At 39.4% G+C, this 24,125-nt stretch overlaps 2 protein-coding genes across 4 annotated transcripts in view; one reads left to right on the top strand and one right to left on the bottom strand.

Annotated features, from left to right (window-relative positions):
- The window catches only part of mettl24 (methyltransferase like 24), a 37,550-nt gene extending 31,192 nt beyond the window's left edge, over window positions 1-6,358 (top strand). For 2 of the 3 annotated variants that reach the window (XM_040017538.1, XM_040017536.1), the window contains one exon: window positions 5,392-6,358. In XM_040017538.1, the coding sequence (XP_039873472.1) occupies window positions 5,392-5,736 (345 nt within the window). In that variant the 3' untranslated portion in view covers window positions 5,737-6,358. Of the gene's footprint in view, window positions 1-2,810 lie in introns of all 3 variants that reach the window. The other variant, XM_040017537.1, reaches the window with a different exon arrangement.
- A 255-nt stretch (window positions 6,359-6,613) lies between these two features.
- Window positions 6,614-23,850, bottom strand: cdc40 (cell division cycle 40 homolog (S. cerevisiae)). Its single transcript, XM_040017535.1, has 15 exons — window positions 23,626-23,850; window positions 23,126-23,212; window positions 22,047-22,176; window positions 21,870-21,956; window positions 21,608-21,747; window positions 21,152-21,248; window positions 19,064-19,203; window positions 18,073-18,147; window positions 17,837-17,882; window positions 16,413-16,514; window positions 15,159-15,274; window positions 14,002-14,135; window positions 11,420-11,496; window positions 7,746-7,890; window positions 6,614-7,187 (listed from the first exon to the last, which is right to left on the bottom strand). The coding sequence occupies exons 1-15, from the start codon at window positions 23,815-23,817 to the stop codon at window positions 7,010-7,012; spliced, it is 1,746 nt and encodes a 581-aa protein (XP_039873469.1). The 5' UTR covers window positions 23,818-23,850; the 3' UTR covers window positions 6,614-7,009.
- Between the last annotated feature and the right edge of the window lie 275 nt (window positions 23,851-24,125).

The raw sequence follows: 24,125 nt of genomic DNA, 5'->3' as shown, positions 1-24,125 counted from the left end.
GGGGGCCCATACAACCAGTGTAATAATCTAACAACAACAACAACAACAAAAATAACATGCTAGGCTACTCTGCTAGCCAAATTAGCCAAAGATCTAACTAAAAAAAAGAAATAACATGATGATAGTGGAAATCATTCAACTGCCTGCCCTCCACAGTTAAGGCTAGGCTAGCCGCGTTTAGTAATTTAGCATTTTTATTTAATGGTGGTTGTCTGCTCCGCTCACCTCTAACTTGCTTTTCTCCTCTTTCTTTTTTCTTTTCTTTCCTTTTTTTTCCTCTGTGGTTTTTCAGTTTGTTTAAACAGAATCATGCATACATAAGTGAGTGGAGTCAGGTGGAGCCCACTTAGGGAGATCAGGTCAATCCTAGTGGCATTTCATACTGCAAGCTTGTCAGCTCTCAGTGGTCCCACAGCGGTCTAGGTCCCCTAACAGTTGCCTGCCCATGACCCTGAATTTGGATAAGCAGAATAAAATGGATAAATGGTTGTAGATTCTGCCTTAAACCTGATGAAGGTGTTCCTTTATCAACGTCGGTATTATTCATGCATAGCAAGCAAGGGCAGGTTTGCTCCTGCGCGCCTCAACATAAAACAGCTCATTATGATTAATTCCTCTGTCTGTCTTAAACTCCAGGTGAATATCTTCACGTATATGTGACTTTTTTTTTCTTGTAAATATGACTGTGCTGGATGTATTACCTCCCCAAAACTCCTCAGGGTTTGTGTTTCACCTCATCAGATAGGGATCTGCATTCACGTTCAATCATAAACACACGCACCAAGCCCAGTCATAGCATGCATGCTAATAAACACAGTTATAGTGCCAACAAGCATGCCTGAATAGGAAGGCTAAATGGTAATTCAAGGTCAAGGAAGCCATGCTTCTCTAAAGAGGTAATTAAATCATGACTTAAAGGCATCAAGGCTCTCTTCTTGTAATATATCCACTTCACCGGGTAACTTTAATAGTTACGGTTACAGAACACTGATTAAAGACAGAGCATTCAGTTTGGTACATAAATGCCTTGATACCATTAAGGATCCAATATGTAATTTTCTGTTTGTTTGCTTGTATTTTAAAAGCCATTATCCCCATTATTGTCACTTCCCTCAGCCACCTTTTCTGATTATCCTCCTTTTTCCTGTTAGAGGAGTCATAGATATGAGTGATTCCACAGTATTGTGTTTCACACATTTGCCTAACATGTGCGGTATTCTCGGTTTGAGTTCAGGAAGAGGTACAAATACCTCAGAGCGTTGCCTGCCAAATCTGTGGCAACTGCTCATAAGTAAGGGAGCAGCTGAAAGCACCTGCTAACAGTGCAAATGGCTGTGTTGTGCCACTAATTCTGCACATACACACACACAAAACAGGAATATAACCAATTTCTACCTTGGTTCAAGGAATGTGTGTCATACCTGTAAGTCAGCATGAACTAAAAATATGAAACGGGGTTCAGCATGCAGCTTCCAGCAAAACGCAGCTGAATCAGGTACTTCTCAGCTTGCGGACAACAAACTTTCAAAGGACAGGAAGGACTAAAGTGCACTTGTTAATAAAACTGCCAGTGAAGACACAGTGAAGTTGAAACATTTGTACAGCTGAAGGCTCCTTTGTTGAAAAATGTGAAAGTTCCCAGCAGAAATTGTTCTGTACGTGTAGTGTTGCTGGAAGTATAGCTGCTCTGCAGTACTAGCTTTTACAGTACAGCGAGCTTTATGATGCTGCACAATAAGCCAAATCCTTTTCCCTGAGACTCTGTGGTCACATATGGGTTTAGTGTAAACGGTCATGTTGGCTGATGTGTCCCCCACAGGGACATAACAAGAATCAGTTCAGGGTGCGGCGACCCTGTTTCATGTTATCCCTTTCGCCTTTCACATATGGTTTGGTCCTGCTGATATTATGAGTGGATTATATATCTATATATATATGTTGCATTTTCTGAACAAATGTGGTGTTTTACTGGCAACAGATTATGATATATTTATGAAATCTGAACAACAGTGGGCATCTGGATAGCTTGGAGACGTGACAGAAGCAGGTGTAAACGCAGATGTGTTCTAGCTGACGTAAACACCCATGATGCATTTAAATCCAACTGTTAAAGGGTGTGGGTGGCTTTTAATTATTGTGAACACAATTTGATAGTCAAGTTGCTGTTTATTTGTTTTCTTTGAATTTCACTGGTGTATGAAAAAACCAAAGAAAACCAAACTGATTCATGAAATTTGGGCTCCCACTCCACCCTCAGGATAAAGTGTGCGTTTTACACAGAGGTTATCCTTTTTTCTGTTTTTTTTTTCTTGGGGTGAGCTTTGCAGAGCATCTGTATCACCCTCCAGGGCAAAATCTTTTTTTTTTTGCATCACTACTGTTAACACTCTAAAGTTTATTCCACTAACCCTCTCTCCTATAATAAAGTGAACATTTCAGTTAATATATATTGATTGCTAGCTGGGATTATCATTGTTTTTTGTTTTAAATAGACTAAATTTAAATTAGACTAAAGCAGAATCCCTGGCAAAGAAACCAGGTGCTTTGCTTTAGCTGGTTTAAGCTGAGCGGTTCGAGTTGTTAAACCCTTTTCTGCAGGTAAAAAGCAAACACACAAATCATAGAAGGTATTTGCAAAGATATGAAGATGTCGGTGTGTGACGAGATATGAACAAATAAGGGCTGGCGTGTTTACAGTATGTGTGGGTGGGTTTGTACACCATGCTGCGTTATAGATAAGACACCTCACCTGTTTTAAATGCAGAGCCACACATGCATTCTTGTAATGAGGTTTTAATGTGAGTACACAGTGTGCCGGAGGAGCAAGCAGCAAACAGCAGGAGAACTGTTTCTTCTCCAATCCTCAGCGACAGGAAAGGCAGCAATCAAGAGAGGGGAGTCGCTCTGAAAGGTCAAAATATGCATTTGTGCGGCACTTCTTATCTCCGTTAGTTAAAAAAGAAACACACACACACACACAGATGACTCATTCACACAGCTCTAGTGACCAGCTGACACAGCGCACACACTGTCACGGCGGGTGCAAATGTCAGTAACAGGAAGTCACATCTCATTTAGCGAAAAAGAGCTGCACATTGGACAATCAATCATGGCAGTAATTGCGTAACACTGCCCAGAGATGCTACCATACGGGATTTAATTAGCCTAAGCAGAAAAACTTACATCTAACAATCTTTGGACTAAGAATGCGCTTTTTGTGCCTAAACGATGCACTGAAATAATTAGAGAAAAAAATGTTACACTCACGCATTTTTGCTTGCTTTTTAAATGGTTGCAGAAATAGCCCAAAGAGAGGTTAATGCAGCTGTTGAAGTGTTTTCACCAACCTTTTAGATTCTAGTAAAATTAATATTTGGAAGTATGATCTGCTCTTTGGTGGCATAGTCACCAATAAAGGCACACATTCCTAGTAATAATGTCAGGATTTCTGTCCTGTTTGGCTGGTCAGTTGAGGTATTCTGTGTGCAATAAAAAGAAAAAATAAAGTCTGGGTAATAGCTAGGATTTATCTCAAATAAATACATTTCCATTTAATTAACAAGCCCGAATTTAAAATCCCATTTTGCTGTTCTGCTCTCAAATCAGCAAACTTGTTTGTTTACACAGACTCAGACAACTTTTTATCAAAAGCCTCTCTAAAATGAAAATGTGTGCCAATGCCTAATGCTGAGATTGCTGTACAGAAGTAATCACATACATTATGACTCACTGGAAGCAGAGGAACTCATTGCTCATTGGCTAAAACCCTTTACAGCAGTCTCACATTAATATCTCTGTTAGGGAGGGCAGGAATTTCACAGCGTGCAAAGTCATTTGACATAAAATTGTCTATGGAGGCTATCCACCGGAGCTGATCAGCTTCATTATTGCAGAGTCAATTTTTCTTTGTGTTTTGTGTGTGTGCATGTGTGTGTTTCAAATCTAATCCTGAGTTCTAAATGAATTTTAATAAGACAGCCACAGAAATGCATGCTTTTTGATTTGCTGGCACAGTTTAAAATTCAAATGAAGCTTAAAAGATAAAAGTTAACATTGTTAAATATAATAAAATATAAAATACAAACAGATCGGGACTGCTCGTGGTGATATGGCCATAAGCGTACTATCATGAGTGAATTCACAGATGTACATAATGGTTGTCTGTCACCCCCATGACCTCCTTTTTTTTTAACCTGACTGCATTTCTTTGCTTAGTTTAAATGTTTTCCCTGTGCTAGTGTGGCTTTTCTCCAGATACTCTGGCTTCCTCCCACAGTCTGAAAATGTGCATGTTGGGTTAACTGGATTGACATAATGTGAGTGTGAATGTTTATCTGCCTCTCTGTGTTGGACCTGTGCTAGACTGTTGACCAGTTCAGTGAGTACACTCCATTTAGAAGACATGAAAATAAAAACGCTCGCTTGTCTGCAGTTAAACATGAAGCCAAAGGAAATCAGAATATTTGAACAGAAATAACCCCCATGCTCCACCCATAGACATGGATATGGGACCACAAAGGCAAAAAAGGCCATTTCTGGGAAGTCCACGGAAGAGAAAAAATGACGACAGATAGAGTGAAGCTGTGTGATCATCTATAATCCTTACAACACAACACAATGTACACACACATAAGCAGATAGAAATTACATTAGCATTAGTTTTCAGCGATGTCTCATCATTTTCCATCACGTGATTTTTGTCCAATTTAAAAAAAAAACAACATGTTTCTGCTTGTGGGAGTGAGGGACAATGATGGGGAGGACAGAGGACGATATTTTGCCACAGTTGTTTTTGAATCCTGTTCAGTTACACTAATGAGGTCTGGGGATATTGTGCGGTGTCAAATGCATCAATTGGAGAGGAGCTTGTTTAATATATATGCTGCCATACCACCCGACACTTAGTTTAGCTCAAGAAATGTTATCAGCCTATTTGTTTAGTTTTTTTTTTTTTTTTGTAGGAAAGACTATTTAATGCACTAATCCCTGATATTTTCTTTGGTTAATGTATTATTGACTATGGCTACATGATGGACTTCCTGAGAAAATTACGAGATACTGGTGAGCCTGAAAGACTCTGCTATACTAGACCTGAGAGGAAGCCCAGTGTCCTGAGGATATGAGCATGCATGAATGTCCTTACATGAATATGACCTAAGGGTGCTATTAACATTCATCTTCTGAAGCATTTCCTCCTTGCTCTATCACAGCAAGTCTTGTCAGGCTGCTCTTTCACTCAATCCATCATCAAGATCACCGGCGCAGAACAAAATCAAGCTTCACTTTTCATCTTTTAATAGCTTTTGCATGTAAGAACTCCATGCAGCTTGGTGTCATTTATTACCTAAACAAGATGCATTTAAATCTGAAGTTTTTCTGGTTGTGTTTCAGGTGGATGTACTGAAGGCAGACATGGAGAGTGCAGAATGGAAGATTTTGGAAAATTTGATCCTCGAAAGAGTTCTGGATTCAGTGGGACAGCTGCTGCTGGAGCTTCACCTGCACTGGGCAGGCTTTGAGGTGGGTGGCGATGAGCCATCTGTGGTGCGGTACTGGTACAGCCTGCTGAAGGAGCTTGAACGCTCCGGCTTCCACCTTTTCCACATCCACAGCGATCCTGCCAAACCTCACATTTTTCTACAGAAGAATGTGCTTAATGCCAGCAGTGCTTACACCTTGAGCTGGGTGAATACTCAGTGGAGGCCTTTAGGGAAACCAGATAGAACTCAAAAATAACTTTTTACCGTCGCTGATAACTGGAAATCTGAATGTGTAACATGGACTTTCTGGGGCACAGCTCTCTTCAAATACACTGCTCTTATCTGGCCCGACCTTTGAAAAAAAAAAAAAAGTAAAATCTCTGCTCCTACTTATCCTCCCGCTTATCCTCTGCTGGCCTGCGATGACCTAAGCCAAGTAAAGGAGCAGCATAATTACCTCCAGAGGCTCTGTGTTCTACCTCATAGTGGCTGTATTATTGGCTGCAGGAAAGTCACAGTCAAAATCATCAAGGTCCTATCTAAGCCTGGCCCAAAGCCAGGCGGTCCTACCTGATAGTAGACAGCAGAAGTCCAGAGACCACGCAGCTCACGAGCTAAATTATGAATTCAAGGAAGCGGATACAGCGTTACAGGGTCACCGACAGTGAGTGAATATTTTAAGGAGGCGGGAAAGAGACGGGATCTGCTCCTGAAGAAGTAGTTTCCATGCATCATCACAGCATGACAATGTGATAAATGGGACTGTACACTTGTACAGAGTTTGCTTGTTGGCTATTTAAATGTGGATATTTGTGCAAGTAAGAGAAAAACAACTGTAATTCCAGTTTCTGGAATTATAATAGAATAACCCCCCCCCCAAAAATTCACACATAAGAATTTTACACCATCAGTTCTCTTCCTCGTGTTCAGCTGGCGTTTGTCTGTTCAGCACCGCAACACTGCCAACAATCAGGAAAAGTAACACTTTAAAATAACAACATTATTCAGTTATTGAAATTTACCAAACCTTTTGATGATGAACCGAATTTCTCCTCATGATTTTGATTTTAAAGAATAAACACTTTGGGGGGTTTTTTTCCCCAAAGGAAGGAGTGCTTCGTTTTTTGAAAAGGTAGACTTTAGGTTGTTTATTTCCACAAAGAGATGGCCATACAGCTGAAAACAAAGAATATATTTTATCAAGAATATGAAAGGTATACTACCAGAACATTGGAAAATACAGTAACAAAAAAAAGAAACATTAAAAATAACAAGGTACCCCCTGTAATACTTCTTCTGCAGTAGGAACAATCCTTTGAAAGTTCTTGTTTGTACAGATATTACATGACTAAGTATTTTGATCTTTCACAGGGTAAAAAACAAATACACCTGTACAATCAGACTGGATACCAGTCTTTTGGCTTTGACTCAAAAACAGTTCCAGACCATGAGACAATTGGCCTCCTCCTTTTTATTGAACCAGTCAGGTCATGTCCATTATTTCCAGAAACCCCTCCTCAGGGACAGATCTAATCCCAGAGTTTTATCTGTCCATCCCAGCCACAGGTGATGACCTTGGAGGTTTCATGTGGATGCCACAGGGCGCTGATGCACACCTTGTCATGAGCCTTGATCCTGTGATAAAGCTTGGTGGTTTTCCAGTCCCAGATGTTCAGCTTTCCATCTGCATCTCCTGACACCACATAACTGGTAGAAAGAAACGTGTTTCATAATTAGCACATGGTTATAAAAATAAAGAAATAACTTCTGTCTTCACTTCAGCAGCCAAAAGGTGGGAGTTGGAATTTTTGGTATTTAATCTAGGCAGGGGTTGCAATGTTGCCATGGATACTGAAAGGAAGTGAGGGCACCTGCTCACAGTCGTGGGTGGTGGGTGAGAAGAGGGACAAAAAAGGGTCTTAATGGGCGTTTTGTGTAAAAATAGGAAGATGTCCTGTGAGCTCTCCTAGTGATGGCTGTACGGTTTTTTTTCGCCAAGAGTGCTTCATTACCTGGATGCATTTTAAAGCTCAGGATGAGAAACAGCTTACAGAATACAAGCAAAGGTATCTCAATATACTGATCATCTGCACAATGGTGCATTTGGACTCAGTTTTTAATTCACCCATTACACTAATAGCAAATTTTTATTCATAAGTACTGTTTAGTATTTACTAGTGGAATATTCTAAAGCTTTAAGCATCTCTACTTTGTGGTTTCTGTCAGAATAAAACTGCCCTTCAGAGTGACATTGTGAAGGCTTACCTCATGTCTGGGGAGAAGTCCACTTGGCATGCATAGCCAGCTACCATGTGACCCTTGAAGACTTTCTTTTTGTTTAGTCTGAAGCGGTTTTGGGCTCCAAAGATCAAAATCTGGTTGTCCATGGACTGACAGGCGAGCCATTTACCTTAAAAAAACAAAACAATAAACCATTGGCCAACTATGCTGCAAAGCACTTGTGCCCTTGATAACACAATACACATTTCTTGCAAAAAAAAAAATCAAAGAGAAAACAAAAGCATTTTTGGATGTTCACATTGAAATTTCAAGGTAATGTTTGAATTCAAATTCAAACGCATATAAACTTTAAAAGTTGTCCCCAAACCTTTTAAATGTATTATTTGCATGATTCTGTACAGCCAAGTGTTTAACAAGCAGACCCTCAGATCTTCAGTGCGGTATTTTGATGACACTGCTAGCATGCGCTAAACCTGACAGTGCAAAAACTGTGATCTGGAGGGACATTAACTAACAGCAGCTACACAGTAAATGGTAGAAACTGCCTCATGGCCAAAATTCTTCAAAACAGCAAAACTGGAAATTTGGATTGAAGTGGACAGCCCTTTGAAAAGGGCATGAACTCATCATTCTGCCATCAGTGAATTGGAAAGATTGAGGCAATTTAGGGAAAAAAATAAAACGAGGTTTTGCATCAGTGGCTGCTCAGCAGAGATCTGCTTTAGAGAGCATTTCAGCCCCTGACAATCCAACAGTTTCAACATCACTGCACGATGGTGAGAGGCAGTGCTTTAGTGTCAAAGCATTATACAATTCTCCGCACTTTTTAAAAGTGTACATGAGGAAATTACTAATTCGATCTGAGAAAGAAATGTAGTTCTGGTATGTGTGTCCTCTTTTTACACCACCCCCAGAAAACTTGTCAGCAAATGTCAAATAGAATAAGTGCAGGAGAATGAAAACAACTTGACCAATTTCAGCAGCGCACTGGAGCTCTGTCTGCTTAGTCAACATGAAAAAGAGATGGGGAAGAGCAGAGAGGGGGGGGTTGTTGTATATATGGTGCCAAGTGGGGCTGGGTGCCATTTAGGCTTGAGAGAAAACTGAATGGTCTCCCACTGAGAGCTCATTCATTATTCACATGCTAAAGATAAACAAACCACGCTGGAACAAATACGAATATTGCCCAAAGGAAGAAGGCAAGTACGAAGAGAACAGGAGGAGAGAAAAAATTAAAAACTGGGGGGAAAAAAATGTAGAAAGGAAAAGAACAAATGAGGACAAAAAAAGGTTTTTGTAGGTTGCCTACAGAGATATTACATAAATTACAATGGAGATGTTTCCATGGATACAAAATGGTAGTGTAATATACTTGGGTGGGGGGCAGATTCTCCTCTGCTAGGTTCTGCTCCATGTGTGGGGAAGAGCTTTACACACAGAACACACGCATTCAAGCAGACACACAGGGTGAAACTGGGAGCAGTGGAGAGAAGCAGCTCAACCAAGGACAGTCCTGGAAACTAATGACTACCAGCCAAAGTTAATCCTGTACTAACAGGCCAGCTTCAACAAGCTATGCTTCATCTGTTAAATTTTGTGATCACGCGTCTACATCCCTACAACAAGCCCAGGCATGAGGGCTAGAGCACATGTTTATGCTCATATGTTTTGGTTATGTCCCAAATTATCCAATTGCTCATGTCCAATACATAAGAAGTTTTCTAAATTTACTGGAAAATAATATTTCATTGTTACCCCAAATGCAGCCTTTTGTGGCAGGAAGGTTCATCTTCACAAATGGAAGGACAGAGTATTAGTGACATCAGATACTTTTTACAACTTGGGGAGGGGAAAAAAGATGCACTGCTTAAAAAAAAAAAAAAAGGATCTATTAAACTGTTTTCTGTCTTTGGTGTCAAATATAGAAGCGAAAGATCTGTGATGAATAAGTGGCTTTCAAAATTCATTTTCTTTTCTTTTGTGTGACCTGACTGTTATGCTTTTTTTCTTGTATCCTGTGATCAGAGCACATTTTTGGTTATATGTGATCACTTTTATATTATAAAAACAAATAAATGTCTTGATCAAGAAAAAAAAAAAAAATCACAGTGGAAAATATTACCTTGGCTACTTTTGTGGTAATACTTGATCCATGTTGTATCTCCTATTACACTATGCTGCTGGCACCATGTAGTAATAGATTTACTAAATTCTTTCATCAATGGCTGTAGCTCATATGGAAAAAACAAAGATGAAAAATGCCCTTTATTTAGTTTGCACTACAAACGCTACTGCCTGCAATCACAGATAAAATGTTACAATTAAAAAAAAAAATCCTGAGTAATTTTCAGAAAAATTCTCTTATGAAGTGAGACCACAGCAATAACATTACAAATTTTCTTGATATAATTGTGATTTAATTTTGAGGCTTTTATTGCCCACTCCTATTATGTAATCTAAAATTTGTTAACTGGGTCTAATCAACATAACATTTCCTGGCTGCAGCTTATTTACAGTACAGGTAAGAGTACCATAACCTCGGTAATTGGTAAGAATATGAATGGATATATGGATCTCACAGAGTGATACTGCTCTGAAATCTGGCAGCACTGCATGAAGGCATGGTAAAGGTACTTTACACAAAAAGAAATGTAAAATTCAGCAATTACAAAAAAATTACAGGCTTATAACGGAGTCCTACAACCCTGACCTAAATCTCTACTATCAAAGAAGTAAAAGCTTTGCTCGTGTGGAGAAAGACATCAACAATCAACAATCACATTTTTGCTCCCCATCAGTTTGGAAGGGTTATAAGGCCAAATTGATTTGAAGTCCATAATTCCACAATGAAAAAGTGGAAAACATTACAGCGCCATTAGAAAGAGGGACTGAACAAGTGTGGCTTGCTTGGAAGGGCTGCCCGAAGAAAGACTTGTCTCTAAAATAAACATGGCAGCTGCACTGAGTCCTATGTGTACAAAAGGCCAGCCAGTCGGCAGAACTCACGAACGGAGCCACATCTGCTGAGTAAGATATCAGCATACTGCTGCCGTTTAGCCAATGAGCGGTGAGGCAACCCATTCTCGTGACCTCCTCCATTACACTATGAAAGCCCTCTTTTTCACACGACGGTATGCTAACTGACAGTATACAGTCATACAGCTGTTCATCTTAAAAATAAATAGCATTGGGTGCCAGTGTAGCTCACTGATGGAGCAGGCAACAGGTCCTAGGTTTGAGTCCAACCCATGGCCCTGTGTGTCTTCTCTTGTTCCCTCGCCCCACTTCCCTGTCTAATCTTACTGCTCCAGTGTCCAAAAGGCAAAATTGCTCAAATATTAAACATTTGTTTTGACATCAAATGTACACAGTTTAAGTCACTCAAGTGTCCAAATATTTCTGTTATCCAACAGTTAATGCATTATCTGTGACGATTAAACAGCCAGAGCTAAACACAGAACTGGAAACACAGACAGCTGACATGTATTGATAAAAAATCTGGATCTCGTGGCAAGCAGAAATCTCCACGTACAACAAACTTACTGCACTGAGAATATCTGTTTTTCCCACCTTGCCTGAGCGATGGCAAATCTCAGAAGGTGTGACTCTACTTCAGTGTGGTAATGCAGGTTTTACTCCCTCAAGTCGCCTGTCCTTGACTGTGTTTATGAGTGTTTGGCCATGATTAGTCTACTTACCATTGGGAGAGAGAGTCACAGCTGGCATGGAGTGCATACTGGGCTCAGCAATGTACTTAAAGTCCACAGGGATGTCCCTGAAAAAGGCACAAAACACTGTGAGTACACTTGAAGACGGGTTAAACAGTGGATGAGAACAACGTGAGAAGGCCCTTAGCAATAACAGCTCTACGGGAAAACATCGACAGAGCTGTTGTTTGTTTGACATTGAAGGTGCTTATGCCAGCTCAAAACTGCTTATTTACTAGAGAGAGAAGAGCTGTGGTGGAGGTGAAGAAGGAAAAAAACAAACAGGCTGTATCACCATTAGTGCTACAGTAAATAAATAAATCTTGTAAATAATGTGAAAGATGCTTTTGATGCTGCACCAGCCACCAATTATTTATGAAACCCTCCTTTGCTCCTTCACCCGGCCTCGCTGTTCTTTTATGCTCTGCTATGTCTCTCTGCTTTGGGAGAAACAGCAAACTTGGCTATTTGATCTTAACTTGTCTGAAGAAGATCATTCAAATATACAGTGCATGTATGTGATGTGTGTCTGTCAGGATGACAGCGTGCCAATTTGCTGAGACTTGCTGTAAAATAAAGCAAAGTCCTAAACTCAACTTGCCATCAGCTTTACTAAAACCACGTCCTTGTTTCTTTCTGTGACGAGTGACAGCTGGGGCTGCACGACCGTCACATGGTCAGAGATTAAGGAGCTTCTGTGTTTGTTCGAGCCAGAATCTGCAGTCAAGCCAAACTAAACTCCATAACTAAGAACCCACACTTTGTTTTTAGACACACTACTTCAGTGGGTCTGAAATTAAGATTTCTATAATATAATTTACCTCATTATATGTGCTAAATTGAAACGAAGGATGGTTTCACAAAACAAGCACTGACAGATCTAATTCATTTATTCATTTGTTTCCTTTTCAAATTATTCTAAGAACATTCCGATTTGGGAGTTTTATTAAGCTGAGATAAATCGATCGCTTCTAAAAAAGCAGGCTTTTTAAGAAATCAAGTTCTGGGGAGGTTGTAGCAGTTCTTTGACCATCCTGAGTGATTCCTACAATATGCTTCCACAGTCTCCACCACTTATCTCCCGCCATCCTTTTCCCTCTCATTTTATTATCATTCCAAGTGTCCCCGTGGGCTTCATCGCTCTCTACATGATGTCTTTATGATCAAGAGTTAATTCCCCTTGTTGGTGCAGTTTGGTACATTTCAAATCAATTGTAATCCTCCTGGAAAGCATTCACAGACTCTCCTGATGACAAACCTCTGCTATAGATAAAGTAGTCACCCTGGGAACACTATGTGTGAGAACGTGGACAGAATTTAAATTGCGTGTAGGCGTTTTCACTATGACGTGAATGGCTTGTGGATTTGCTGCCTCGCAGTCTATTCTGCGTGCTCTCAACATGCCCCTCTCTGCTAGACGCCGCTTCTATTCTTGCAACATGAGACTATTCTTGTAAATTCAGCCTAATGCAGCTCTCACAGGGAGAGTGGGGCAGGGGGACTAGAGCCAGGTGGTATCCGTGGGAGAAAGCGGGACCGTCAAGTCACTTTTTGGCCTGACATACCACTTGCCCGCTTACTCCCACGCTGCACTAAAAAAAAAGCTCATGGGAGCCCGAAGTTTGCCCAAAGCAGACTCTTAGGATTTAATTCTTTAGCTTGTTGTTGTTGTGTTTATCTTTAATTCTGTCTTTCACATTGACTTAAAGTGTACAAAAAACTTTTTTAAGCAGATAATCCATCTCACAAGCTCATGAGGAAGTTTTGACAATTAAACCAAACTAAATACAAATGGCTGCCCTTGATACAAAACCTCCCCTTGAAGCATTCCATGGAAAGCTCTGTTTATCTGGTGGTTTTTAAATATTTATTATCTATAAACAGCAAATAGCTGAGTTTGTTTACCATGACAGGACACCCCAGACAGTGTACAAGCCCTTCCCGGTGGTCTTTTGGTTGTCCAAACAATTACAAACAGCGGGATATGGACATTTTTAATTTTGTCATTAAAATTCATGTTCGCGTTTTCTTTCACCATCCCCAAAAGTGGGATTTAAACCTTCCAGTCATCCCAACACATACACATTACAAATCATTTCATTCACATCGTTTTAGTTAGTTACACTCGTATATAAAAGGAATCTCGTAAAACACTATAATCTGTATCCCCCGTGTCTGCTCCTGGGCTGCTCATCACAGAAGAACAATAATATATAAAAGCACTTGATGTGCCCAAGGTGCATCTTAACAAGCCTATAACAAAGTTAAAAAAAATACAATCCAGAGCTAATACTTGCACAGCTCAAAATTACACTGAATACCCAGCTGTCTGTAACTCCTGATTGTTTCGTTTTTTAATTATAGTCCACACTGGTTCACTTCCTTCTTGCTTTACATTCATATTGTTGATTGATTTCTCCAAGCCAATATCAGCTACAGTCTTCTGTTATTAAACGCAGAGCATTAGGGAGGAGGATTACATGACTTGCTTGGAAGAACGGCAGCAACAACTACAGCGGCACTCTCAAGTTTCAACTAAGGCATAAGCAGTTCAGGCTGCACTCGGTACTTACCACTCCCAAACTCGAAGACTCTTGTCGTCTGATGTGCTGACAAACCGACGGTTCTCGTCAACAAAGGTGATGGTGTTGACGGCGCCCAGGTGACGATCGTACTCCTGAACCACCTCGCCTGTCCTGATGTCCCACTTTTAGAGACACAAAGAGGCACAGACAGCACAGCAGACAGAAGGGAGGTAAACAAATGTATCCCATGAGTCAAAAAGTGGAGTACTAAAATGAATTCACAATCCCTCCAACACTTGTTCCACTGCGCCTTGCTATATTCGCATGGAGTGATGATTACCAAAATAAATACAGCTCGTCTCAATCGCACTGCAAAAACAGAGAATATGGCTCAATGTGGGAGACTCCCTATGAGAGCAGCTATAAACTGTACCGATGTTATGAACCTTTTAAATTGCCTTAATGTAATCACAGCGATTAGCAATCAAACAGACTTTAGTCTTAAAAATTTATATTTTGAGAGAAAACAGCATGTAGAAATTAAAATATAAAAGGCAACCACACAGAAACCCCTCCAGGGACAGCAAACAAATAAATAAATAAAATTAAGCTCGTCTGTTCGGGTGGCTTTCACACCAAATTCCATTTTTTTTCCCCCACCCTTGGGGTGAACAGCCATCTGTTCTCATAACCCGAAAAGGGGACCTGCATGATTTAACGCTAACCCTGATTATTGTGCCAGATTGTGACTGACAATTACAACTAAACATTTTTTCCCCTATTAGCTAATCTCCCAGAATTAAAATGTCTTTCTAGAGATTTCCAAACATCCATTGCTCTGAAATGTGGAAAATAAAAACTATATCACACTTGAGCTGTCCTTTCAGCATGTTGAGAGGTTCGCATGACTCGTTCTAAAAACGTGATAGTGTATTTATAGATTTCCTACTTTTATCACATATTGTTCTCTTTCCTTCGCCTCTTGTTTACCCTAATGCTTCTTGTGATTAATGAGTTGCTCTAGTCCTGTCAGCCACTGAACCTCTTACAACTCCCACACAACTACACACACTAGCACTGGAGGATGAGACAGGAGTATATTTCACGGTCCTGCGGGCACAGGGAGTAAACAGAAATTCATGTGTGCAACCTGCTTGGCCAACATGATCGACTTTTCTTGCGGTGGAAGAAATGGTCAGCTTTACCTGAACAATCTTCTTATCTGACATGCCAGCCACAAGAAGGTTCTGTTTGTCCTCATCTGGGTTGAACTTCACACAGTATGGTACCTTCCTGTTGGTGAAGTGGGAGATACACTGGCCTGTGGTGGGAAGCAAATTGAAAGTCAGAGCTCCAGAATAATCCACAGTGGCTCCCTCACAAAGGCACACTGAAGTTGCTTTAAAATTTAAGGACACACTCTACAACTTTCAATGCTGTATGCTCCATATCCCTGCAGGTGGTGACAACTCAGCTGTAACACACAAAAATTTCCTAGTGTTCATTCGGTAAAGGTGAATCACCACAGGGATGATGCTCCAACTACTGCTACAACCAAGGAAACAGGAAATTGAAATGACTGAAAACACCGAGAGGCACTTGTATGCTAAAATAGCACGCTTTTTATATTACTGCTATAATATAGGAAGAAACAATCCCCAGAAAAACAAAACACAACAACTAGTTGTGTGAAAAAAAGTAAGCAATGCTTTTGATTGGACAAATCTAACTCAAGCAAATCAACTTTTAGGAGAAGTATTTGGATGATGTGTCCTCCACTGATATCAACAAGTGGGGGATTTAATGCTTTTCTGCCCTCTGCTGGAGCGGCACTCTTGAGCTGAAAGGGGTAAAAATGTGACAGATGAGCCAAGTGGGTTCTTTTTTAAAGGGAAACCATGGGCCCAACTTCTAGAGGGAGCACAGACTGACACAGATCGAGCAGATCAACTAAAATTTGGTTTTACTAGCAGACTTCACCTCCACAATAAAGGTGTGTTAGACATCATGTCATTCATCCTAATTGATCTATTATGTTAACCGGGTATAACCATTTTTAAATCAGTTAACCTGTAAATTATTTTTTTTGCATCAGATATAAATTACTGAAAGAAAAAAGAAATCCAAATCCTGGATTACAGTATTGGTAGTTTTGCTTAAAAAAAATTAAATGATTAATTATTAAAATCTCTGTTGATTAATTGGTTTTAGCGTTAGTGATAAAATTCATGTGATCTTGGACTGAAAACAAGTTTATATTACTAAAAGGTTCGTGCAAAGAAAATATTTATCATCTAGGAATATATATGGTTAATTAAATCATTCATCTTCAAGATAATCATTTATATATTTCTCTATTTAATTATTTCTTTGAAGTTTTATTGATTTGGTCACTTTAAGATTTAAAAATGAGCCGTACGCCTACATAAAGAACGTATTGCTGTCAGTGGCCCACGTACCTGTCTCAGAGTCCCACAGTTTAATGTAGCGGTCATATGCAGCGCTGAGGAACTGGGTCCCGGTGTTGTTGAAACAAATGTCTCGCACTGCTTTGCTGTGACCTAACACAGACACAGACCACACATATATTACAGACAAATAAATACATCCTCTAAAATTCATTTTCCTGCATTCCCCAATCCCCAATCCCCCAGCTGTCCTCCTTTGAAAGCAAAATCATTTGAGAAATATGAAATTTGGTTAAGGGGAATAAAAGATGCTGAATAAAGGAATTAAAAAAGGGAGATGAATAAAGGAAGATGAAGTGGAATCTGGGAAAATGGAGGAAACGGAATCTTAAAATGAGCCTGTAAAACAGGGTGGTGAAAAAAGACACACCTTCTTATTGTCTCCTAATATCAGTCTATGTAATCCTTTGGGTTTTCCCCCTCATACAGTAGAGGTGATGAGAGGTCCCTGTGGGCCTCATGCAAGCAAAGGCTTACCACATTGAAAAAGTCTTTAAGCAGGGCTGTACTGTTTTTACAGCATTAACGGAGCCCACTGAGGCCACACAGACTGCAATTAAAACTACGGAAACAGGCGCACACAATCAAGCAAGTGCTGATCACTGCTTAGTTTGGTAGACATTACAAACAACATCACCTTATAAACAGCTATGTGCAAATTCCTCTAGAAAATTAAAAACACACAAAAAACCCCAGAAATATTTCTTTAAGCTGTTGGAGAAAATATGAATATCAATATCAGTCTGAGGGTTCTGTCCACAAGGCATAGCCAATAACTCTAACACACATCATATTTAGCTCTGCTGTTTCTCCTACTCACTACTTTCTAAGCTAGTCAATCTCTGTCAGTTTATTCACTCCTAAACTGTGTTCTCTCCTTCTGTATCTTCTCGTGTCTTGTGCCCTCCCTTGCCCCTCATTCCCCCCGGCCTCTGAGCTGCTGAATTATGCATATTCAGTGAAGGAGCTGACAAGCAGAACCACAGCTGCAAACAATCTCTATTCTGACAGCGTGCCATCTCTGGAAAGAGTGTAAGAGAGTCCTGCATGCATTAGCCTAACCTGCCCCCAGACTCCAAATACGCATATATCTGTATATTAAAAAAATAAATAAAAAATCCCAAATCCCCCCGCGCTCTGTCAGCGGTCAGCAGACATGTCATTAGTCCTCCAGTAATGCTGAGCTCACAATGTGTCACTGCTTTGTATTTCCCAAAAGGCTGAGCGCACTTCATACCTTGACCATATTTTAATGTCAGCATCTTTGCTGATGATCCATTATTATTTATAAAAGGATTTACTTGAATAAACGACACAATTCAATTTTATACAGCAAATTATTAACCGGCACCAACACTTATCATGTACCACATCATTGTGATAGATGCTGTAGGATGAGCATTTTGCACACTTACCAATAAAAGTCCGAAGACACCTCCTTTCACCATACACCTCCCACAGCTGTGAAGACGAGAGCACACAGTTACAAAAGAGAAAAAAACTGATTTATACTTTGTCGTATTTAAAATACGGGGTAACAGGCTACTTTATTGCTACAGAGATTATTACACAATCATAAAGATCACATCTTAGATAAATGTGTATACACCCCCACCCCCCTTTTCTCCAGAAACCTTATTAGCTTATTTACCTTGATCTTGCAGTCCATGGAGCAGGAGAGCAGCAGATGACCAGAGTTTGGAAACAATCGGATTGCACTGACACCCTAGAACATACACGGGATGAGAAATTTATATTTAACCAAGACTCTTTATTTTGAGTATCCCAGTCACTGTTACAGCTTATGGCTGATTTACAGTAAAAGCAAGCTGTTTTGCAAATTTTGATATTGTGCTTATCTGTTTTCTGGGGGTCTTTTTCTGTTTTGTTTGTTTTTTTTACTCTTGGCTGAAGCACAGAAAAATATTCTAGCAGAAGGAAAATGCTGCAATGTATATCATATAAATGTGACTTGAAATCACAAAGCCATGGCCAGGCTATTGCTATTCAAAGATTTTTAAGTTGGACACACCAGCCAGAACAATAATGCATGCAGGACAGCATGTGTGCAGACTCTTTATTATCATCTTAATTCTGTAATAGTTATGGAAAATATCCATGATTTTCTGCAACATACCAAAGTTTCAAAGTGTCACAAAACTTTGGTGACACCACATGAGCCACTCTCCAACTATTATCTCAACATCAGCACTTCCACACACTTATTATCCTTTTCAAATTTCTTTGTATTCAAATTAGACTCTGAAGTCTGTAACTTTCTGCACAAAGCAGAAAGGAGCCAATTTAAAACTTGAGTGATTTCCTCTCCCTGAAGCGCACTGGCAGATCAGACACTTGAATCACATCTTTCTTGGAATAACCCAGTGTTTGCCTTTATATGTGAATTATAAAGACATGGCTTTGAATCAAACAAAATAATCTCAGATATGTCGGTGCGAAGCAGCTGGTAGATGCCCGTGTTATCACCGTGTTCAGAAATACCTACAAGGTTTTATGGATTTTCTCAGACATTTTACAAGGATTGGATAATGAAATATGTATACACAAATGCTCATTTTTCACTGCTCTCAAAATCATTAAAACAAATGCTTTTAGAACTTTTTCCCCCGCCTCAAACTGACCTTGGTGTGTCCAGACCAGACATGAATCTGTTTCTTTGGCAGGTAACATTTGTCTGGAGCATCCGCAGAACGCAGATTGATGCCCACATCCTGTGGGACATGAAGGTACGACCTGCCCTGGTAATCATACATGTCTTTAACTGTGGGAGAGAACAAAAGAAACAGACAAAATGTGATGTAAAAGAATCCTGCAGTATTTGGATCTATGCCGGACAAAGGAACTACCTGACATATTAAGTACTTGAGAACAGAAATGAGTAAACTTTGTGAAATATCTTTACGACCTGTTCCCAAAAAGGTTGATACTGTTCATCTGGACGTAGCGTTTTCAGTGGGAGAAACGTTTCGTCACTCATCCAAGCGACTTCTTCAGTCTCAGCTGACTGCGGCTTTCCCCACTCTTATAAACAGTACATTTGCACAATGACTGAAACTAGCACCACTGAGGCAACAATGGGCTGTGAGGTCAGTTCCTTGATCATTAATATGCAAATTGTCATGACCATTGATCAACAACCACTGATCAAAGCTCATTGATCATTGATCAAAGACCGCTGATCTGATCAATGGCCATGAATACTATTCACAGAGAGTTGGGGAATGGCTGCAATCACAGCATTGTAAGATGGCGAAAGATGTACCCTTAGGCCCCCTCCTCGATTCAGAGATGGTCTTTCCGTTTTCACGTAAATGGCCTCCTTGACTCCGCGCTCAAACCAGCGTTCCTCCCTGGCAATTCTCCCAACATTTCACAGCGTACACTACATTACTCTGTTTGTGTTGGGGGACCCGATCCTTTGGGCGGACCAATTTTTTAATCACAGCGTGGTGTGGGGTTTAAAAGCCACAGAGATGCGGTGTTTAGAAAAAATACCGCTCAACTGTTCTGATAGTCCTGACATATAAGGAATCACAGAAACTTTGAGACGTTATGGGTGACTGAGTTGGTCCTACAGACAAATGGTCTTAAAGGTACACCCTTCAGTAAACCATACAGACTTGGTGTAGATTCCCGTGGGTAACGCCTGTGGTATGAGGTCCAGTCAGTGGACACGTTTCAGTCATTGTGCAAATGTACTGTTTATAAGGTTGGGGAAAACTGCAGTCAGCTGAGACTGAAGAAGTCACTTGGATGTAGGGCTGTGCGATATGACCAAAATCTCATATCCCGATATAAGACATCTATCGTCCCGATAACGATATAAATCTCAAAAATGTAACATTTTCTGTAAATTCTGTGAATCTCGAGCAGCTCGTCTTGCGTGAAGCGTTTCCAGCTGGGCGTCATGTACCTGGAGTCGAGTGTTTTAACCGATGCATGAAACAATGCATTTTTAGACATAAGTTGTAAAGGCCGCTGTTTTCTTTGTGAGTATCTATTACACGGCGTGCTGCGGGGAAAAGCCTGTTCTAACGTTTGAGTCTAAGGTTTATCTTTTAGCACCTGGCGGCTCTTTTTTGATTCTCATCCGTAAACACTCTGCATACTCTTTCACGAGATTCAGTTTATTTTGAAAAGTCTCAACAGGATCTTGAGCTTTATTGTGAAAGGTTTATGTGGGAGATAAACAAGCGGACACATGATGGTTTTACCGTCATTATTGCTAACGACAACACATAAAAACAGGCGCTTGTCCGTCCATAGTGTGGTTATATTAAATATAAGAGAAAGAGAGAACTTGAAGAAATTAATATAGCCACTACAGTGACCATCAAAATGATGAAAAAATATTGCCGTAAACAGTTTATTTTGCGACACCACGAAACAAACGATAGCGTAAAATGAAACGATAGATGTTTTTATATCGTCATCCGATCTATATCGTTATATCGAACAGCCCTACTTGGACGAGTGCCGAAATGTTTCTCCCACTGAAAACGCTACGTCCAGATGAACAGAATCAACTTTTTGGGATTTACTTACCTGGATGATTGAGCATGCATCAAGACATTTATGACCTGTTGTTTCTGTATGCTGTTTATAACAGCACAAAATATAATTTCAAAAATAAATAAATAAATAGGCTACATTTTCAATCATGTCTCTAATTGCCACAGCCGATCAAAATTAACAAAAAAAGTCAGTACCATGGAGAATAGTCTTCTCTTCTGAAGGAGCATCTTCCTCATTCCTTCCCTTCTTTTGCCTCTTGGCTGTAATTTCATCCAGCTCCTTCTGCTCATCCTGTACAATAACAATAATCACAACCAGGGGATTACTTCACACTTACTGCCTTTTATATAATTATGAAAACAAATACAGCAAACTGAAATGGATTTCATCTAAGATGTAAAAAGGAAATGTGAGTAATAATCAGCATTTGGCCAGTTGTGCATGTCATCTATTAAAGTCTAGTACACAACTACATAACTTAAACAAAATATGTTCCATTGCATCACCTGTACTATGGAAGATTAAAAAAAACTGTCTTTGGAGGACGTTAACTGCATTATGGCAAAATATATGAATATAAATAAAGTATTTAAAAAATGCCTTTCAGGATAACAAGTAGATTAATCACATGGAGAAGCAGTCAAAATTACCTCTGTTGGTTTGGCCACATCTTTCTCATCTGCATATTTTGCCCATGGTCCAAGGTAATTGTCAATTTCTCCTGCATCTCCACCTTTGACCTTTTTCCTCTTCTGTGACTTCTTCAGACCGCTCTCAAACACAGTCAGACCTGTGGGAGAAGCCATATGGTAATAGAATCACAAACTTCCCCTAAACTAAATAACTGAAAAGCTTTTTGAACATATCAGTAGATCTTAACACTCAAACATATTGAATATAAATAATATTTACCTTTATGTTTCTCAGCCTCTTCCACTGCACCAATGTAGGTATTAGAGGATGACTCGTGTGTATCAACAGATGGATCTAAAGCATAACCTTTAAGCAAAGAAGGGAGAATTGTAAAGTCATTAAAATTTAAACAGCATCAATACACTGCATCACCCAAACCCAAATCACTAGGCTTACCATATGAGGAGAAAGTCCTCCTTTGCTGTTCAAACATAAAATCATTGACGTGAGCAGGTTCTGCATAGCCAGATAACATGTTCCTGGGGGCAGCCATCTGCTGGCTTTTAAAAGGGTTCATTGGGCCAAACTATGAAGAAAAAAAATATAAAATCATTAGCAATGCTACAGATAAACTTCTGTGGATCCTCATAAAAAACTAATTTATTTTTTCACAAGCCCTCTCATACATGTAGATCTTAAAAAAAACTTAAACAAAAACCCCCCACAACATCAATAACAACTGACACAGTGATCAATGTACCAGCAGTTAGACTGATAGGCTGCGGGAGCAATTAAGCAGCCTTAAGTATCTGTTTTACAAAACAAATCAATGAATAACATAAAATACTCAGGTTAGGGACACTGCAGTGGTATTACAACAATCATGAATAATTTAACATTAATAACCATTAACAGCAATAAATATTCTGATTCATAAACTTAAAAATCACTCCCATCTGGTCACAATTTGAAACAAAATAACTATAAGAAGGTAAACAATAATTTACTTGTTTACCTTCTTATATGATTTTATTCTGATACTGACAAATTCTGGCAAATCTTCTGCAAAACCTACCCTAAAAAAAGTAAGTACACTTTCATGTTACTAGTCTGGGTTGCAGTGCAACTGAAATGTTGCAGGGGGTCTTAAAACAGGCAGGACTCGGACGAAAATCTTGCATTGAAGTGATTCTGCACATAAGATGGTCAAGGCTTTCAGCAAACTATTTTTTTACAGTTATTTCTGACTATAATACAATAATACATTCTAAGGGCAAGGCTAATTTACCTTTTCCATATTAGAATATTATGTCAGTTGATGAAATGTCTTTTAAGGATGAATAATTGAAATAACTTTCTAATTTCTCTGTCATGTTGCTCATATATGTATCACCTTTATCGTTTAGTGCAGTTTAAAAATAATTAAATATATGTATTTCACACAACTGCATAACAAAGTGGTCAAATGCCACTCATGTTATATTATCAGTTAACTAACTATATGTGTAACCCAGCTCACAAATATTCAGACTTACCTCGGGTGCAAACATGGTTTCATATGTTGGGTTATAAGTGACTTCTTTCAGAGCAGGGTCCAGGTGTATGCCCGTCTCAACAGCCTCCTAAAATCGGGATTCGAACAATGAGCAAACGAGCTTCTTGATAAAGGAGACATGCTCTAGGTTGGTAATTCGCATGTTTTGTTTTACACGAGCACACGTTAACTAGTACAGTGTAAGATACATGTAGTTGGACCTTAAGTTACACAGAGCTCAATCAGTGTGTATTTTTTTAGGATTAGCTCAGGAGTAATTCCGCAAAGATTACAACACACTTTGCGGAATCTTTCCCGCTTAGTACTACTAGAACAAATCTGTAATTTTAGAGAATAAATAACTTCTAATTACAACACCACCTTTCCACAGTAATTTGAATAACCTTTATTATTATCAGCATAACAAGTAAGTAAGCCAGAGTTACTCCCAATAATCTAATTATAAAGTAGGGTTAACGTTAGCTGCTTAGCTTAGCTTACCTTGACAGCGACCTCAGGGGCAGAATTTAAAACAGCCAGAGACATACTGCTCTCCGACTGCAACGGTTTAAGGTGAGCCGTAGCGTCCGGATCGACTGGGTTCACTTTTTCAACACTTGTATTAGATTCAGACTCATTTTCTGAATCGGAATCACTGCCGTATGAAACGAGGGAAGCTATGGCGGCAGACATCTTGGATGTTGTGAATGTGGCGGAAGCAGAAGGGCGGTACTTCCGTTATAGAAATGAAGAAAGAATTTATAGATAATTTATTATTCTCTAGGATTGAGAATTTAAAGAACTATAGCATTGCATTTTATACGTATGACCGGAATTATTAACTTAAAATTATTAATTCATTACAGTCATTAAATATAAATGTATTAATTTATATATTTTGAAGACATTCATAAAACAGATATTTCAGTTGGCTAGAATATTACTCATATATATATTACTTTGCTAGAATTAGAATTATTACAATTAACACTTTTAGGCAA

Source organism: Simochromis diagramma, unplaced genomic scaffold, assembly GCF_900408965.1.
Source record: "Simochromis diagramma unplaced genomic scaffold, fSimDia1.1 OVJJ01000802.1, whole genome shotgun sequence".
Lineage (NCBI taxonomy): Eukaryota > Metazoa > Chordata > Actinopteri > Cichliformes > Cichlidae > Simochromis > Simochromis diagramma.
This window is presented reverse-complemented; position numbering and strand designations above follow the sequence as displayed.